The sequence below is a fragment of the Chrysemys picta genome, chromosome 14, assembly GCF_011386835.1.
Source record: "Chrysemys picta bellii isolate R12L10 chromosome 14, ASM1138683v2, whole genome shotgun sequence".
In the NCBI taxonomy this organism is placed as follows: Eukaryota; Metazoa; Chordata; order Testudines; family Emydidae; genus Chrysemys; species Chrysemys picta.
This window is the reverse complement of record NC_088804.1, coordinates 13,489,836-13,509,783: the sequence shown is the minus strand read 5'-3', so window position 1 is coordinate 13,509,783 and position 19,948 is coordinate 13,489,836. Positions and strand designations below refer to the sequence as shown.

General features: G+C 40.3%; 1 protein-coding gene across 1 annotated transcript in view; it reads left to right on the top strand.

Moving 5' to 3' along the window:
* Positions 1–281: 281 nt before the first annotated feature.
* MMP2 (matrix metallopeptidase 2) overlaps positions 282–19,948 on the top strand; it is a 46,541-nt gene continuing 26,874 nt past the window's right edge. Inside the window, exons 1-6 of the mRNA XM_005289779.4 lie at positions 282–803; positions 5,198–5,424; positions 7,370–7,518; positions 9,614–9,742; positions 11,862–12,035; positions 19,087–19,260. Of these exons, the coding sequence (XP_005289836.1) occupies positions 651–803; positions 5,198–5,424; positions 7,370–7,518; positions 9,614–9,742; positions 11,862–12,035; positions 19,087–19,260 (1,006 nt within the window). The 5' untranslated portion in view covers positions 282–650. The remainder of the gene's footprint in view (positions 804–5,197; positions 5,425–7,369; positions 7,519–9,613; positions 9,743–11,861; positions 12,036–19,086; positions 19,261–19,948) is intronic.

The following is a 19,948-nucleotide window of genomic DNA, read 5'->3' as shown; positions in this document are numbered from 1 at the left end:
CATAGCTCCATGGTGCATGTCACCTGAGTGTAACAAGACTTCTCTCTCCTGTGTTGGTTCACAGTCTAACTCCAAATGTCGCCCCAAATGTTTACTAAAATGCACTGTAATGTATTGAGACACATAGGACTAAAGCATTTTTGGAGCAAGAAAATAGTTTGAACAAAATGATGCAAATACCAAACCTTAAAAAAAAAATCCTTAGGCTTTTATTTTTAAAATTTACTAAGCATGTATACGATACCTCATCCGCAATTAATCTTGGGTCAGATTTTGGTCCCAGTTGCACTTGGGCAAACCTGGGGCTTGAATGTAATTAAATGAGGGCAGAATTTGGCCTTTTGTCTCTTTCAGCGTAAATCACTATATCTGCCTGTGGCTACCTTAAAATCACAGCAAATCACATCTGGTAACTGCCCTTTTTCTCATGTTTCCACTGGTTTTCAGACTTCCTCTTGTGGTAGCTCGAGACTGCGCATCTGGATGTTTTAAACATACAAAGGAATTGCTAGAGCAAGCAAAAGGGAAAACGGTGCAGAGAGTTAAAGATGTTCCGATAAGCAACTGGTGGGTGGACTGTGCAGCTAAAGTGACCGACAGTCCGTTAGGAGAAATCTCTTTGCAAAGAGGGTAACTCGAGTTCAGGCAAAATGAAGACTCACATTGTTTTTAGCCTTTTTGCCTTCATTTTTAAAGTACTCTTGCTCCAGCTGTATTTTTTTCACCAAACTTTAGCTGCACCGTCACCAATCATTAAGTTTCCTGGAGACAACTCTCCCAAAACAGACAAAGAACTAGCAGTGGTAAGTTTTGGTTTTTTGCTTCAGAATTATATTGTTGTTCTCCATAGCAGATGTTTCTTTCTTGTTTCAGCTGAGACTAGGAAATGACTGTAGCCTTTTCTCTCTAGAGTCTCTGGAAGGGAGAGCTTGCTAACAAGGATATCAGCTTTCAGATGTAAAAGCTAGAGCCAAATAATGTTTCCTCTCTTAAATTTTTTAAAGCCAGCACTGAGAGTCTTCCCCCCCCCCCCACCCTGAAGTCTGAATACATAGGAGAAGAATACTTTCATTAAATTTCTGTGACTTTCACTAAAGTGGTAAAGGGGGGGAGGGGGGAAATAGATAAATTTAAATTCAAAGTAAATAAAATGGAATAGAAAAATATAGGAAAACACTTACATAAACCTGAACTTATTGTTAGCAGTTCACACAGCTTTTCAAAATGTTGTTTTCCATGTTGTTTACTATGCATTGCATAAGCACAGCTTTAAGGGACAATTATAGTTTAAAGCTGGTTTGAGCTTCAAAGAAGATAATGACTAGTTCTAATTTTGCAGTATACTTTTCCTAAGCCAAATTCAATCTGGAACAAAGGAAAGAGTTTGGGATTTCTGAATGTGACATTAGCAACTTATGGATAGGTAGAATTTTATCCTAACCTTATTGTAACCCTGTGGACTTTCTTAAAATGATATAATGGGAAAATCCATTTTAGGGGAGATTGAGATAGATTATCCTTATTTTAGCATATAAATTATAGACATTTCTCTTCTTCAACAGTAAATCCGTTTTAAGGAAGATTGAGATAGATTATCCTTATTTTAGCATGTAAATGATAGAAAGTTGGTCCCTCTTTCTTTAGGAGTTGATGTGCATCTCAGGGAAACTTGCCAGGCAGAAGGGAGGTGTGGGGACAAGGGGTGGAGAATTTCCAAAAGGGGGTGGAGATGTTAGCAAAAGCAAGCAAACTGACCCAAAATAGCAATTTCCAGTCTTGGCTCTCAGAGGACAAATCACCAAAGGTTTTACTGACCTTGGCAGTATGACAATGGGTCATATATTTCTAACGGTACATCAACTGTTCTTAAATACTCTCTCCATTTTGTTAGACACAATCAGGCTTTTATTGAACAAAGGTAATCATCTCATCTGCATTTCATTCAGCAAACTGATTTATTGTGTATATTCCAAGGAAAATCACAGGGTGCTTTAATGTGTGAGTTCTTCTTGGTTTCTCTTGTAGTATTCCTAGATAATACTACATGACTAGGTTTTCCTTGAGCCCTGGATCTGAAACCTTATGGCTCAGAATTGGAACCTAGATCAAAATTTTGCAACTGGACTCTGTTTCTATGATGGCCTGAATCAAAACCCCAGAGTACCACACTTCCCTCTCGACTTTGAGAGAGGTGAATTTTGCAGCTCAGGCCAAGACATAATTTACATTACTAAATCCCCTTTCAAAAGCCTGTTCTCATAGAAAAGCTGGCTGTGTTCATTTCTCTTCAGCCCTAACTCCATTGTAGGGAAGATTGATATGGGTTATCCTGATTTATATTTTAGCTAGTAAATACCTTTATTGCGCCTTTGTTCTTATTGCTCAGCTACCTCCCAAACTATAGTATATGGGAACAGACGCACCCTGCCCCTTCAGACTCCCTATAAACTTTTGCCCCGTACACCCTAGTTTTGAGACCGTGGCACATAGTTGAGAGTTAAGGACAGAGGCATGATCAGGATATTTACACGCCAATATGAAAATCCAAATAACCTATCCCAAGTGCTGATATGGGTAGAATGTGTTGTTGAACTATTTCACATGAAGCTAATAGGCCCCATTAACTATGCTCTGGCAGAAGGAACCTCATGGTGGCAGAACAGCTTGAAGAATTTGCATAAGATTTGTTTGTTAATTTATATGCTGATACAATGGTCTCCAGAACAAAAATGCCACCTCAGACTGGGGTCTCATCAAATCTTATAGCTAAGCAGGGTCAAGCCTGGTCAGTACTTGAATGAAGCACCTTCAGAGGAACCCAAGCTGTTGCACAGTTAGTATATTGCAACCTTCCTTCTGAGTCAACAGTGAACTATTTCCTTGGCACGGTGACACAGGGTGCTGGGTTGGTGGACGTGCCAGCTTTCAGATGAGGTCCAGGCCCTAACCACTTTTAGTCATTAAAAATCCGTTGCTACTTTTTACTGTTGTGGGGATGTTTGCCCTGGTATCTTTTCTAAACTCAACTACAATAACTGTATTCTACCTGCCATGTTTTCTGTTGGTTTAGGATGTTCTTCACTTTTTGAATACAGCACATACCCTGCTTTCCATTCTACAATGTGTGTCAGGGATGGCTGAAATAATCCTTTTATACACACGCTCAGAACAAGCAAAGGGATTTGCAGACAACAGACTTCAACATGGAGTTCCACTGAAGTCAAGGAGTCTGTCTCTGCACAAAAGTGAAGGTTCCCCAAGGATCACTTTGTGAGATCAGGGCCATTAGTTTGTAGCTAGTTTGTCAAGGCATTTGGGATCTTTGGATGAAAGTTATGGTCTAAATAACAATTAGTCATTATTATTATTGTTACAGATGTACCCAACCAATATCCTCAATATGTATCTGAACACCATCAAACTTTGGTAGGGATATCCATTCCCAAATTGGAACATAGTACCTAATCCAAATCCCATAGCTGGTCCAGTCTCTGTTATAAGCCAGACCAATCCCCCAGATCTGAACACCTTGAGCTAGGAAGATTAGGTAGGGCTTTTGAAATCCATCTCTGGATCCAAATTTTGAAGCTAAGGCCAGGCCTCTAATTATAATTTAAATTAACAGCTTTTTGTGTACCCACTTCTGTTTGCTTTGCATCCTATAATAGCATGCACTGTATGTTTTAAAAATAGTTTAAAGTCTTCTAAAATCTCCGGGGGGTGGGGAGGGAGGGAGAAGGAGCATACTTTGAAAGGGGAAATGAAAGATCAAGTATTGAAACTCAGAATAGGACTGCTACACAATGTTTTATGTATTATTATTTTATGGCAGCTTCCACAATATGCTATATGCTTTCCAGACATTCAAACAGGGATGGTCTCTGCCCCAAGAAGCTCACAGTGAGACAGAATTAAATTATGGGTTAGGGTAAGGGAAGCATAAAATAGGGATTTGTGTTTTTGGTTGGTTGGTTAGTTAATTCTATGCATATGCACATTTTGGGGAGGAAAACACACACCTTAAAAGGATAATCATAACAACAATTGTATGCCTAATACTTATGTTAAACAGAGGTATCCAGTTAATCAGCATACAGATGAATGGTAGGACCTTTTAATTGGGATGATTGCTAGGAAACAGACTGAGTATAATGCACGTCAGTGATTAGACACAACAGACCACAAAAGGCATACCTCATCCATTTTAAATGGAACACCTAGTGTCTGAACATTATTTCCCATTGTTAAAAGGAGCAAACCAGTACCTTATATGCCCTTTTGTTCTCTTCATGTTTTTTAACCGTACTAGGGTTGATGAATGCATCAAATTTATAAAAATAGAGTTGTTTCTATAGAACAATGTAGAGGAACACAGTGCGGAGGAAAAATGGATTAGTGTTGCCCTTTGTGTTTCTTTACAATTCATCACAAAGCCTGAATGTTGTTTCTTAAAGAAAGACTACTTTGTGGCCTGTTTGTTACCATGGACATATCAGGAAGGTCAAGGTTAGTCTTTCCTTGTTCTGATAGAGGACTCAGAGGAGGTTTCAGAGATGTAGATTGTGTGCTCCTCATATTTAATTGTATGGGGGGGGAACAGTAAGTGAAGCTTTAGCAGAGACATCTTTTCTTCCAACTGTTTTTCAAGTATTTGAGTTAAACAGATTAACAAAAAACAATCCTAAAATCCCAGTCAGTTCTAACAGTCTGAATAAAAAGCACTTTCCCTCTTAATTAATATGGTTCCATTGGTTTCTTCAATCATCCATAGACTCTTCCAGGAAAAAAAAAAGGACAGACACAACCTGAAACTCTAAAGCATAAAACAAGCAGGTTTATACATGATAAAGAAACCAATACAAGATGGACCCATCATTTCCTTTGTAGTTCATTTTTAATGCTTTGTGCTCTGTTTTTTATAAAAGCAATTCATGAAATAAAGACGACAATGTATTCCGAAATATTTCTAATAACTGGCACGATTGCTTAATTTAGCAGCATTTTGTGTCCCTGGAGGTCTGTGTCAACTAAGAAGATTATCTGAATGTTGGTTGTTAACATAGTAATTTAAAAAAATCCTTACAAGGTATAAACATAAAAGTTAACGTTCAGTGTCAATAATTGTAGGGATGTCTCTCCTGTTTCAGAGTTTTGAAACCTCTGTTCTCTGGTGCGTTTTTCCCCCCCTTTTTTAAAGCAATACCTGAATACATACTATGGGTGCCCAAAAGACAACTGCAATTTATTCGTGCTGAAAGATACTTTGAAGAAAATGCAGAAATTCTTTGGGCTGCCTGAAACAGGAGATCTGGATCAAAACACTATTGAGACGATGAAGAAGCCCCGCTGTGGTAATCCAGATGTGGCCAATTATAACTTCTTTCCAAGAAAGCCAAAATGGGAAAAAAATCAGATAACGTACAGGTAATGCCTTAGCAATATTGTTTTTTCACAAACCTAGGATGCCTTGAGAATTGAAGTGCTTCAATGTGGCATTTAGAAATGGAGGAATTTTCTAATGGCCTGAGCTCCAGACTTTGAACCAGGGATCCCCAAATTATAATCCCTTTGTGTTTGGACAACCACTGGAAAATGTCTGTGAAGCCCCAAAATTTAAAGTTTAATGACCATTCCTCCAAAAGTTGTGCCATAAATTCAAGGAGAGAATTGTTGTTAAAGTGCAGGAGATCTGAGTTTTATTTTGTTCTGCTGCAAACTTCCTCTGTAATTTTGGGTAAATCATTTAATCTCACCTCTGTCTGTACAATAGGGATAACAGTATTCCTGACTGCATCGGATAATTATGGGGATAAACCCAACAGTGTTCAGAAAATATGGCAATGAAGACCATAGAAGCTACTAAAACTATTCACTATTTACTATTCTTTAGTGTCTAATCTTAAAATTTTTCATCCAGTCAGTGACTAATGAGTACTAAAACAGACTAAAAGGATTAAGGAATAATGAGTAGCCAATAGTGGAAGTGAACAGTTTTCAAACAATCTGTAGGCTGAACATTTTTCACCCAAGTGTGAATATTTATGAATGACAACCTGCCCTTACATATCCAGACTGGTTCATGAATAACTTGCAAAGATGGGGGAAAGAGGGAGAAAGGATTAATATTCCTCACAAACAATTTGACCAGCTTTATTTATGACTGTGAGGCATTCTGTCTAAGAAGCAGCAAATGTATTTCATAGATTGTGGTTTTAGCAACTAAGAAAAATGTGCCAAAGAATGAAGGTCCAAACCAGCTCCTGTTTAAATCAATGGCCAAACTCCCACTGACTTCAGTTGTACAAGATGATGCCCTTAATGACTGGTGAGGGGATCAGAAATTCTCGCAGATTCCTCCTAGCTGCTTTTCTATTTGTGTTCATCCTTCTTTGGTCAGGGGGTCAGAGCATCCTTCATAGTCTGAGTAGCCCAGAGAACTCTGGAGAACATTGTGGTAGATTTTTAGGCCTTCTTTTGCTGATGTGCTCCAGATGATATCATCCCACTGCAGTAATCCCAGACACAAAACCGATCCAGTAACCACAAGAAGCCACACAGTGTTGGAAGCTTTTCTTTAGCAGGAAGATCATTGTCTGAAATGAGATCCATGAATAAGTCCCAGTCAGCATAAATCAAGATGAAGAAAGAGGTGCTCTTGTGAACTATCCCTCTATTTTATGTGCTTGTGTCTCCCCTTCTCATTCTTCTCAGTCTGTACCACGTCCCTGATGGCAGGGTTGCTGGGCATACTGGCAAGGAATTAACTATCATTTATTTGACACAAAACCAAAACATGACTAAGAACAAAAAGGTGATTTTTAAGCTTAAAGGGCAAAGTACCCATTTTTGGAACTCCAAATTGCTTCTGGTCATTAGGAGGCTCCCAAAATTCTGATGACTCAGTGGGTGCTTGTGTAAACATATGTCTAACAGGATGATATGACTGAAAGGATCTTTAATTTCAGTGAAGCAAAATATTGTTAGGTGTGTCTCTTCCTGTATGCCAACTCTGGCATACAATACATATACTTAGTTCAGAGTGCATTAAAAATGTAAGTAATACAGACTCTGGTCAAATTACCACTTATGTAGTATGCTGCTTCCTGCAGTGTCCTCATTCTTCAAGGAAATATCAGTAACTCTCTGGCAGATAATTACACTTCAATTAGAGAATGGCCCCAACAAAGTCTCAATACCCCTGAGTCTTGGGAATGTCCTGATCTTTTTTGCACAGTGGGCACCTCCCTTTACCAAAGGAGTTACTTTCACTGGCACTTTCAACACTTTAAACAGCAAGCTGTAACGATCAGCACATGTATGTGGTGTTTAACTTTTGAAACTGTGATTTTTTTCCCCTTTTACCATTAAGGATTTTAGGGTATACACCGGATTTGGACTCTGAAACAGTAGACGATGCCTTTGCCCGAGCCTTTAAAGTCTGGAGTGATGTCACACCACTGACATTTTCCCGAATTAATGATGGAGAAGCGGACATTATGATTAATTTTGGACGATGGGGTATAGTTTCTATTTTTACATATGCTCTTGGTTTTCTTCCTTCCATTAATCCTCAGTATTGGAGTGACCTACCCTCAAGCAAGCACTCCAATGAGCCTTCTGGCAAACGATGCCCTAGTTTTCACTTGGTTTGTACAGGCTATATCAGATTTCACAAAGGTGTGTGTGTGCATACACATACACCCTTAATTTATCTGTTACAAGAGAATTGCTAGGGGACAAAAAATTATTTCTGAATTTAAACTATCAGTAGTAGAACCGGGAAATATTGGGTCAGATCCTTAGCGGATGTGAATTGGCACAGGTCCACTGAAGTGAATGGAATGATTATACTGTTAATTTATAAATCTCTGCTAGGTTTTCAAATGTCTTCAAAGGTTATTTGCAGAGGGTGGACTATTCTAATACTCCTAGACACTACAGGTGAATTGGGACATGCCATCTGAACTTCACACTTAGTCTCTATTTACTTTTATGGGTTGAACTGAGGCCCTTAATCCAAACATCCTTAGCTTTTGGGAGTTCCAAAATCTAGGCCTGAACAGCCAGACTTGATTCGGTTTGATTTCTTAATTTTACTTCACACAGAAAGAGCCTGGGTTTCATAAGGAACCTCTGGCATTTTAACCAAAAAGCTGTAGAGGGCTATATAATTTTGAATAAATATAGTCACATGTTCAATCTTTTGGGAGATGGCATTTGGAACTTTGGAAAAGTTCATGGAATAGCTGAGCTCTCTGAGGAGGTCTCTGTTTCAAGCTTGTTTTCTTCGCTTAAGTTAATGATGGGTCAACCTCAGAAGGCTGAGAGATTCTGTGCAGTATGGATGAGCACTCAAAATTTCAGATTCTTACCAGGCCCTGTTTGGTCCACAAAACTGAAGTCTCACAAAATCCAGAGCGTTCATGCTGATTTTAGTACCACTTGATTACAGCAGCTCAGAAATAGCACAAGAATTGCTTCCCCTATAGTATTTTATATTTAAGTATACAATAGAGACATGTTTCAGTTCTTTGCAATCACCGTTCACATTCCTGTGTGTCAGAGTCAAACTGGTGGGGGCCCTATGCGGCATTTTTTTTTGTTCACAAGTTTTCTCAAACTGAGTCTTTACTGATGAAGAAAGACTAATGCCTGATACATGGGAATATTGGGGAGAGGAAACTTCATTAATGTCAATGGAGTGAGGCCAGCACAAAATAGGTGCAATGGAATAGAGACTCCGGCCTGTGTATTTAGGGCTTCTGTCAAATGGCAACACATCAGACCCAAAGGCTTTTAGTGATGTAATTGGAGACACTGGCAGCTTCGGTGGTCAGGTCAGTGTGGCGAGAGAGCTGTGAATAACAGGGTTATGCCCTTGCCAGCTTGCGTTACCCAAGTGTGGTGAGCTTCCAAGAAAAGCCTTCAGTGAAGTAACAGGAGAACGACTGAAAAGGCAGTTGCCCAGCAAGCGGGCTGAGACGAGGCCTGGTTGATGTGGAAGTAGGATGGGCTGAACCACAGACATCGGGATACTGAATAGGAGTCAGCTTTTCAGGGATTCACTGCTGAGAAAAATGAAGCGAATTTGCTTTCCTGCGAGCAGTACTGGTAGCTTGTGCAAAGAGAAGGGGACATACAGGAAAAGATCACAAAGTACGTTGTAAATGAATAGCTTGCTGTGTAACTGACTAAAGGAGCCTGCAAAGACTGATATGGACAGTTATATTCCTCTGAAACTATCACTTAACTACAATGTATATTTTACTGTTCCCACCAGTCAAAATCAAGAATATATCATGGATATGTAAAGCAGTGTAAAGTGTGAGTATCTCACAGAGCTTCACGAACACCAGAATCCCTTCCAAATATCCTTAGTACATATAAAGAAACATGCTGCAATACACACACTAATCCCGTGTGCTTTCGTTTTTCATGTGAAATGGTTTCCTCTCCTAGGGTCCAATCCTGAAAACCTTCCACATGTGATGTATTCCCAGTGATGTGTTCATTTGGGAATATCCATGTGACTATCTTTACTCATGACTGTGTTTGCAGGGCTGGGCCCATTATAACTTGTAAGTGCTCCTCTTCTGTGTTCTTTCTTGTGCAGAGCATGGTGATGGATATCCATTTGATGGCAAGGATGGCCTCCTGGCTCATGCTTTTGCACCTGGGCCAGGTGTTGGAGGCGACTCCCATTTTGATGATGATGAACAGTGGACTCTGGGAGAGGGACAAGGTACCCAGACATTTTAATGTTTCAAAGCATTTGAACGATAGACTGCTGTGTCTGAAATGGTGGCCAGAGATTGCACTTCTGTTACTGAAATGACTTAAATAGTAAATGCTAGAACAGAACTATGACTCTGGAAGCTGATGGTTATGCATTTTAATCATTTAAAATTCTGCTTTTATCAAAATTTTATATATTTTTTTAGAAAAAGTTACATGTTTCTCCCCAGAAATTAGAATTAATTATGGACCTGATCCTGCAAACCTTTACTCACGTGAACAGAGAGAAGTGAGTAAAGGGCCCTCATGACAGAAGTGCCAGGCCATGATTTTCAAGAGTGATTAGGGATTTTGAGTGCTTCCATTTTTCGGTCCCAACCACTGAGACCTTTAAAGGGGCATCCTTTTTAGAAGGAGAGGGCTCAGTGCTTTCTGAAAACTGGACCTTTCTAAGCTGGATACCCCAAATTAGTGATCACTTTTGAAAATGTTGCCCCATTATCTTCAGTGGGACCATTCAGATGAGTAAGGATTTGCTGGTTCATGTCATCTGTCAAAAGCTTCTGAGTTCGGAGCTCCGCGGGTTTGTGACTTGAATTGAAGTATCGATCTATACCAGGGCTGAGAAAAAATGGGACTTAGAGATGTCTGCAAGTTTGTCTTTTGGAGAATTAGGGGATGTTTTCTTTATGCAAACTATTGACCAAATACTGTTTGCCTTACACCTAATGAACCAAATTCTGATCTCAATAAAATACTCATCTGAGGCAGGCCAGCATGATTTGGCCATTATTTCACCTTTTAGAAGTAAATAATACTGATGTGTATTGCCATTTTTTCTCTTTAATTTGACAAAAATAAGTCTACTTATTATAATTCTTTGTGGCGGAAATTTAACAGGAATGGAGGCTCACAAAAGCAGAATTTAAAATGCATACTCATTTCTGTATTTCACTTCAAATTCAAAATTTCTGAAGTCATTTGTTCGTTGGAAAAATAATTGAATCCTTATATCCTGGTAGTCAAGTTCCATCCCTTTTGGCTTTTTTCAAACTTTAGCAGAAGCAATAGATTTGTGGCTGTCATTATTGGACTGAATGTTTCCCTAAAAGTAACAATGAACAGGAAACTTTTGTGTATTTGGATTTATTCTACAAATGGTCAATTTGTGATTGAGGTCTATAAAATCATGACTGGTCCCCTGTGGAACTCCTTGCCAGAGGATGTTGTGAGGGCCAAGACCATAACAGGGTTCAAAAAAGAACTAGATAAATTCATGGAGGATAGGTCCATCAGTGGCTATTAGCCAGGATGGGCAGGAATGGTGTCCCTCACCTCTGTTTGCCAGAAGCTGGGAATGAGCAACAGGGCATGGATCACTTGATAATTACCTGTTCTGTTCATTCCCTCTGGGGCACCTGGCACTGGCCACTGTCAGAAAACAGTACACTGGGCTAGATGGACCCTTAGTCTGACCCAGTAGGGCTATTCTTATGTTCTTAATTAGTTCCTCATATTGAGAAATCACTAAGGGAAACTAGGTAGAATGCACTTTAAAATAAGTTACAATGCCAGTGTTGTATTCTTAAGGAAAGTTTCTATATATTACAATCGCCTGAAATAAAAACCAGGTTTGGGGATGTATACATTAACGTATCCGCTAGCACAGCAGTAGATCAGATTCAATTCTGACTGAAAATGCCAAAATGGATTAAGAGGCATGTTAAGATTATGCTGAAACGACTTCCTGGAACCTTCGGAATTATAGTGCACATTTTAGATTATGCTATTAAAGGATCTAAATTACTAAACAAATTAACAGCTTGGGTATAAGTTTGCGTTGCTATAGCAACTACTATAATTATCTTTCTGGGCACTTCAACATGAGTAATATCCATGCTTTTCCCCCCAAAATTACTTATTACAGTTTCAGCTACAGTCATCATGCCAATTGGGAAACCAACAGAATATATTCGTTCAAAGTGTAAATGCACCTGAAATTTCTACACTAGTGTCCCTTATAACTAAAGTTTCAATCCAGAAAAGAAACAAACCTGTATGCAGACACCATAATGGATGAAAACAATTGGTGACAGGATGCACTGTTGTGTTTTCTCCCTTTACAGTTGTTAAGGTGAAGTATGGGAATGCAGATGGCGAATACTGTAAATTTCCCTTCCTATTCAATGATAAGGAATATAACAGCTGTACTGATGCAGGGCGCAATGATGGATTCCTTTGGTGCTCAACCACATACAACTTTGATTCCGATGGCAAATACGGATTCTGTCCCCATGAATGTAAGTTGAACACTTGGGTTGGAGGCTTGTCTCATGGCTGATTTTAGCCAAGAGGAGTCAACTGTAGTTATTCTGCATGTCAGGCTATCATTGTACCTTTCCACTATGAACGCTCTAAAGTATGTTGAAACTGATATAGAAACTTCAGTCCCAGGATCAAGTAGCGGTGTCAGCTCCTTTGTGTCCCTTCCCTTCCCCCTTTCAGTGCACCCAGCAGAGAATCTGGGCCACTATCTTCAGCTCCTGGAATCTAATTATAGCATTGACTTCAGTGGGAGCACAGTCGGTCCTTATTAACTACATGAAAAAAAAATTAAAAAGGAAATATGAGGAGGACATCAACAGAAAACACTAGCTAAACAACTCCCCACCATCTCCTTCTTGGCATCACAGAGGAAATTTGTGCTCGGGTCAGGTGAATTAAATAAAGTAGATGATCTCCTTGCTTAGTAAGAAATCCTCCTCTTTTTTCAGTCCTGCCAGTTGACCCTCTCCAAAAAGAGGTCCACATAACAGGGGAGCAATGGAAAGGACTAGCATTTGGTTTTTGACTTCAGTGAGACCAGGATTTGGCCCAAACTGGGCATGTGGCCATTGCAAGGGCAAGCATTTGCATTTTCACGAGCAGATTAGCATTTTCCCCACACAGCACAGGTGAGCCTTGCAAGGAACTAATCTTGATTTATATAGACCCTGAGTTTCCAAATGTCATATGGCACATGGAGGTCAGTTGAGGAAGTCACAGGCTTTTCCACTGGATAACAGTCCCACTAAGGGGGTGGTGTGATTGCAAAGAGAATGAGAACAGATAAAAGAAAGATGTTTTCATTTTGATTCCCCGTGCCTAGATTTTGACTTGCTTGATATTAAATATCACCAGTATAGGACCAGCTTGAACCTGCTGCTCAGCAGGAGAAGATAGCACAAGAAGCCTCCTGCGCTTGTCCCTTGACACCCAGCAGCCAAGTACAAGCACCCTCCCCATGCTCCCTGAATCATAGCGTCAGCTTCTCCTAGCAAGACGGGGCCAGATTCAGAGAGGGGAGCGTGCTGCACTTATCTACACATTGGGGCAGCAAATCTTTTCCCCCTGAACACCATGCTGCTCCAGCAGGAATTGTAGCTCCCCCAAAAGCAACAACTGAGACCATTGTTTGTGAAACTTCACAAGGTGAAGGCAGAAAGAGTCAGTGGGCCAGAACCTCTGTACCTCCCTTGACGTCACTGAAGCTCTCTCAACTCAGAGAGCTGAGGATCAAGCCCATTGTCTTCTGTTAGAATCCAGGCCCCCTTCTCTGCAATGGAATACATTGTTCCATCCCATCACGTTACACTGAAATGCTCTGACTCCTTTACAGAATTCTGATGATGGGAAATAAGTGTTATTTATTTATATTATTTATGTTTTATACAATAAATGTTATATAGTTAATGGTATAATTGCAAAATGCTCGTCAGATAAGTGGGCATGCTTTTAGAATTAGGTTTTTATTGTTAACAAATACCGAATGACTCTTTTACTTAAAAAATACTTTCAATTGCCCAGTGCAGACAGAGGAATGGAACTGAGTATTTCAGAAACCATATATTAGAAACCATATTAATGGAAAAATTCTAGTGGGTTTTGAAAAGCTGAGATCATATGTAGGGTTTTTTAGTAAGCTTTTTGAATTGTGAACAGAGTGCTAGGACTCACAGATAACTTGTCTCATAATTTGGAACTTTTTTTTTTGGAAAGATCATATACAGATGAAATAATTTGTATAACAATTTCATTAACTCCGCAATTTTTGTACATATATGTAATGTGGTGATTGTTTTTAAAGTAACACTAATATGGTGAACATTTTTCTCTTCGCACATTTTTAATATGTGCATTGTTTAAAATCTTGAGGGTGAGTCTGCAGAGTAGAAGATTACAGAAAACTTTTATGTTATGTGACCTTTAATTTGATGTAATGGATCTCAAACTACAGGAAATATTCTGGAGAGGAAGTGTGGTCCTGTGGGTAGGGCTGGGGCCTACAGTTCAAGATAACTGGGTTCTATTTCCAACTCTTCAACTGACCTACTGTGTGACCTTGGGCAAGTCACTTCACCTCTACATCCCCCTTCCATTCTTTGTCTACTTAGATTGTAAGCTCTTGGGGTCAGGAACTGAGGTGTTTCCGTGTTTCTCACAGCTTTACGCATGTTGTGTAACATTGGCAGGGGCGCCAATTGGGGGACAGGGCTGCCCAGAACATGGGGGAAAAAGGGGCCTCATTTGGGAGGGCCCCCAAACTGAGTGGCATTGCAACCTGGCACACAGGTTCACAGTGTCACTCAGATTTCACCCGGCAGCCCCTTGACAGAGGGTCTGCTGGGATAACGAGTTGTGCTGAGACCCCATGCTCCAGGTCGCAAGCACCGCTCACTGAAATTTGGCCCGTCAGCCCCTCTGTCGTGATCTTTTATGTTAAAGTGAGAGTGGTTCAGCTGTGCATCCCATGTGAAAAGTGTCTAGGGGTGTCCCTGGTGTGTTTTATACGGTGCCAAGCACAATGGGCTCACAATCCCATTTGAAGCCTCCAGGCTCTCCTGTAACACAATAGTTAATAACAATAATGAGTCAGAAAGGAACGATTGAAGGAAATAATACTGGAGGTTTTGTTTGAAACCAAAGTTGTTGGAATCATCCTGTTCCTCCTTGGAACACTTGCAGTGCACCTATTTGCAAGGTTACGGCTGGATTATATCTAGATTGTATTGGGAAAGGGAATGCAGGTTAATAAACATCTTATCCAGTGCTTAAAAACAAAGCTAATAAAACCAGATGTGCTCAATATCTTGCAGGTTCGAGTCCAGGGTAGCCCAGTCTAACAAACCCTAACTACCATGTGACGTACTGCAGAGCTCAGCAGTAGCTCACATAAAATAACTGCCCAGATGGGTATTTCTATGTATATATTTGTCAGTCCAGCAGCCATAATTTTTGGAGAGACCATAATAGCTGTTGTGTAGAAAAAGGCATTCTCATACCCTCCTTTTCAATGCTTTCCTGCTCGCCTTCTTATCCTAAGAGTGATCAGAGGCAGACATTATCATCTTAGGTATTTCTCAGGCTTACTTTTCAGAACAGGAGGTTTTCAGTATTAGCAAAATGAACCAGAGTTTTTCAGAGTCATCGGTACTTTTCAGGTATAGTGCCACATACTTCAGTATTCCAGCCCTGAGGTGACAGAAGGGGGTCCTTCATTTCTGAGGGCATGTCAATACTGTAAAGCACTCTGATGTGCTGTCTTCTAATTGCCCCAAGTAAACCCTGCTGGTGCACTCTAAGTAGTACCTAGTTCACATCATCTTAGTGCGCACTAGGTACTTCTTAGAGTATAAAGAACAGGAGTACTTGTGGCACCTTAGAGACTAACAAATTTATTAGAGCATAAGCTTTCGTGGACTACAGCCCACTTCTTCGGTATGCATCCGAAGTACTCCTGTTCTTTTTGCGGATACAGACTAACACGGCTGCTACTCTGAAACCTCTTAGAGTATGTCAGCACTTACATTGGGCAATTAGAGCTCAGCATGTTAGAGCATTCTACCAATCATCCCCCTCTGGGGCACTATGCTTCACTGTGTCAACAAGCCCTCAATCTTTCCACCAACTTCCCCACCTCCCCAAAATCATTCCTTATAAACTCATCAAATTACTTTTCCTTCAATCTGGAAAGCAGCAGGAGAGAGGCTTTATGTTGTTACTTCTTTAAAATACTAGCGATACCGCAGGGATGATGGTTAGGTAGGTAGGTGGACAGATAGACATTCATGCATTGTGGGCTATTTCTGTGCCTAAAATTACATGGGTTAGAGAATTTAAACAGTCTCTTCCAATGTCAAGGGGAGTTATGATTCTGCATGGCCAAAATGCTGGTGTCAATATTTTGAAATTGAATTGGTGGTTTTGAGCTGTTTGTGATGTAATTGTTTTGCAAGATCCTTGTACAGCTATGCACAGATGTTTCTTGTTAAACACATTGTGGTATTGTTCACTTATTATTCCAGGACACCATTTTCTAAAACCTAGGAATAAATTCAAATAGGGCAGGATTAGGGATTTACATCATGGAGTCCGTTGGGTCAGGAAAAATTTCTAATTGGCAGTAGGTTGATCTTTCATTTCTAAAGTCAGGGTCTTTAGCTTTCCTATAACATTATATAACCAGAGAATACATGTGAAATGGTTAAAAGAAATGGTTTAAACCCTGAATCTGCACTGAAGGCTTTTTAAAAGCTATTCTGCCCAGAAAAAGTATAGGTATTTTAAACACTATACATGCACCTTTCAGAACACCAACCCAGCTATCAACTAACATATATAGTCATTTGTTCTGCTGAGAACATATGGCCTCAGTTCTCATTTACACTGAAATCCTTCAACAACATTCTGGTAGTGTAAAAGGGCCTAGGGTATAACCATTTGAAGGCCCCTTTACACTGCCTAAGTGCTGTAAAAGGCCCTTTGAGTAAATGAGAATCAAACCCAAAGGGTTTGTTTTGTGCACTGGGCAGGGTAGGAGTAGAGAACCTTTATCCCATTTTGTGGGGCCCATGTGAAGGCCAAACTGCATCACACACCTGGTGCTTTGGGGAGTGAAGGGACCGTGTGAAAGTCATGCCTGAGTCCCTTTGCGTTGGCATTACTCCTGATTTACCCTGCTTTAACATCAGAATCAGGCCCTGGATGAAGCCTTGCTGATAAGTAACTGCACCTTTATTTCAGTTCTCTGAGCAAGTGATACAGTGTCTTTATTTTTCATTTACAATAAAACTCAAAGTGGTTTAAGTTTAAAAAAAAACCTGTAAGAACTTTGTTGGAATGAGGGACTTTTAGCATCACGTGTCATTACCCAGGGGCAAATTGAAGAACCTTATTTTGACTGTGTCTTAATATTGTATTGACTTTCCATATGATTTTGCAACTTATCCCTGTTCAAACCAATCAAAAATTCTGCTCATAGACCGAGACTGCCAGATCTGCAGCTGGAAGCCGAATGTGCGGCAAATGAGTCATCCAAACAACTCAATTTCGTTTTGCTTTCCAAGTGTCATTTCTCTTAAAAATCTTTCACCAATCAAAATAAAGACTGCACTGTTTAATGTATGTGTCCTGACTAACTCACCACCAGAATCTGAGACATAAATATTGAATCAGACACTTGGCTCCGGGTCTGTCACTTTTGCCCAGCTCCCCCAGCATAGGGGCCATAGGGGACATGTTAGGGCATTGCCAGAGTCTTGAGATCGAGAGGTCCCTGAAGGATGTAGTGCACCCTAGAGATAAGTTCCTAATGTGGCTGATTGCAGGATCAGGGAAGCATAAATATGGCATTAAGCCCCCCTCTCCTGGATCCTATGCAGAGGATAGCTTGGCCAGACCAGAGGACCATGCTTGCTACATTTAACAATAACTTGTTCTTTCATGATAACTTCTGGCCCAGTCCTGGGAGGTACCGAACACCCTCCCCTCAATGGGACCAAAGCATGCTAACTGGAAAGATCGGATCCTTAATGCCCTAGTCAGTCATGCTTTAACTTGGAAAGGGAGTCATCTGTGTCACAATATTTCCCTGTTCAGCAGTGATGCCACTCAGTTTAGTTAGCCGATAGAGCTAGAAGGGTTTTTCCCCCCTTAAAAAGCAAATCAAGCCAAGAAACAATGGATATGTAAATATGGCCATCTTGCCGCTTACATAACAGACTAAGCCCAGGGAAAAACTAATCCCACAAATACAAAGTGTCTGTGATAATTTTTCAGAAGTCTGAAAAATAGAGCTAAAAGTAATATACACCGTAAAGGAAAGATACTGTGTCCTAGGTGCAACTCTCTTACCCCCTAGATTTTGATGCTCCCTGGAGACGGATACCAGGTCATTAGCACACACATACATTACTCATTTTCACATCTATTTTTGAAAACCAGGCCAAGACCATTTAATTGCCTTTCCCTGGGCCACACAGGATGTCTGGAGATAAGGCACAGAACTAACTCTATGGCTGGAGATCTGGGTTAACTACAAGACCCTTCTTCCCCATGTATGTGGTAGAAGGAATCATGATTCTCAGGGACTATAGAAAGCTCGGGAATGTTCGTGAGTCATGGGGCTTGTTTATGTGTGGGTGGGTGAGAGGGAGGATGCAAACCTGAACTTCTTGAAGAGGAGCAACTCATGTCTAAAACTATTAACTGGGAGGGAACACGGGAAGCATACCCATCTCTCCCTCTTTGTCAAAGGAGTGAAGTGCAGTCTATCTAGCTTGGATATTTATAGAGTGCCAATCACTGCAGCATCAAGTGACTGTTGTGTGGACACTCAGAAAAGTAAAGCAGAGCTATTGAGAAGCTAAAGGAAAGAAAAGTGGGATAGGAAAAATACCAGGATATGGTCTCCCCTACTTGTATCTTCTATTGAAGTCTGCAGACTAAACAAACAGAGGAATGTCACATAACATGCTCATTAGGAAAATTGTCATCTAAAGTGATAACGGCAGGCTACAAACCTGACTACATGTTTAAGATGCTATTTTAGTCACCTCTGTAGTACAGTGTAAATTAATTAGCAAAACACTAAGGAAAATAGATGGCTTCCTGGAACACTCCCTCAAAGCCTTGTTTGAAGCAAAAGTATTAGCTACAAATAGGCAGTAATATATTATGAGGCAGGGTATAAAGGACATATTGCCAGAAACTTGAGCAACCCCGTGGACTTCACTTGAGCCATATTAATAATTGTTGTCTCTCTCTGTGCCTCAGTTCCCCCATCTGTGAAATGGGGATATTACTTACTTTCTCCCACCCTTGTCTGTTTAGCTCATGAACTTTCTGGTCTCTTACCATGTGTATGTACAGCACCGAGCACAATGGGCCCCTCATGTTATTTGGGGCCTCTACATGCTGCCGTACTACACATAATTAACCAATAGTGTTTTTTCTTACCAATTTCTAGTTATAATTTATATAATTACTCATTAAAAATATTCTATTTTTTCTTCTGTTTCACTTTCACTGCAGCTCTTTTCACGATGGGTGGAAATAGTGAAGGGCAGCCATGCAAGTTCCCCTTCAAATTTCAAGGCACATCCTACGACAGTTGTACAACAGAGGGAAGGACAGATGGGTACCGGTGGTGTGGAACTACAGAAGACTACGACAGAGATAAGAAATACGGCTTCTGCCCAGAGACTGGTAAATAGACATTGATATGCTGGTCTAGTTTGTCATTGATCTGTATATCACACATGTAATTTTCCATCCTTTAATTGAATAGGTAAAAGTAGTTGAGTTAAGGGGCATATGTGCCTCTGGATGTGTTGATATTTCCACTTTATTGAAAATGTGTTGATTGTGGCTTCTAGGCCCGTGCACAATATAACCTATAGATGAGCCCATACATAAACCTATGTGTGTTTATATATATTAATATAATATTAAACCAAGGCAACATCAGTTAACAAGAATAAAGAATTACTGAATTCCCATCCAACCCTCCAACCCCCAGGAAAAAACAAAAATCCTCAAGTCCTTTCTGCATCTCAGGAAAAGTCAGAGAAAATAAAATAGCTATTCAATATGCCTGGCAGGTAGGAAGCGGTGGTCTGTCAGACCAAAAGGGAAGTGGATTCCAGAATTCTGTCCCCTTTACCGAGTATGCTCTTCCAGCAGGCCCCAGATAAATAAATCTCTGGACTATCAGCCCAAGTGCTGGAAAATTGCTAGGGAAAGCTGTGCAGGACAGATCAGAACTAACCCCTTGAATTACACCCAAAAATGAATTGAGGCCATGGTATGTCTTTTTCCTTCACCACTCTAGTCACCTGACTAGCAGTGAATATAGCCATTCAGATGTAATCAGAACCACACTTGGAACGTTGGA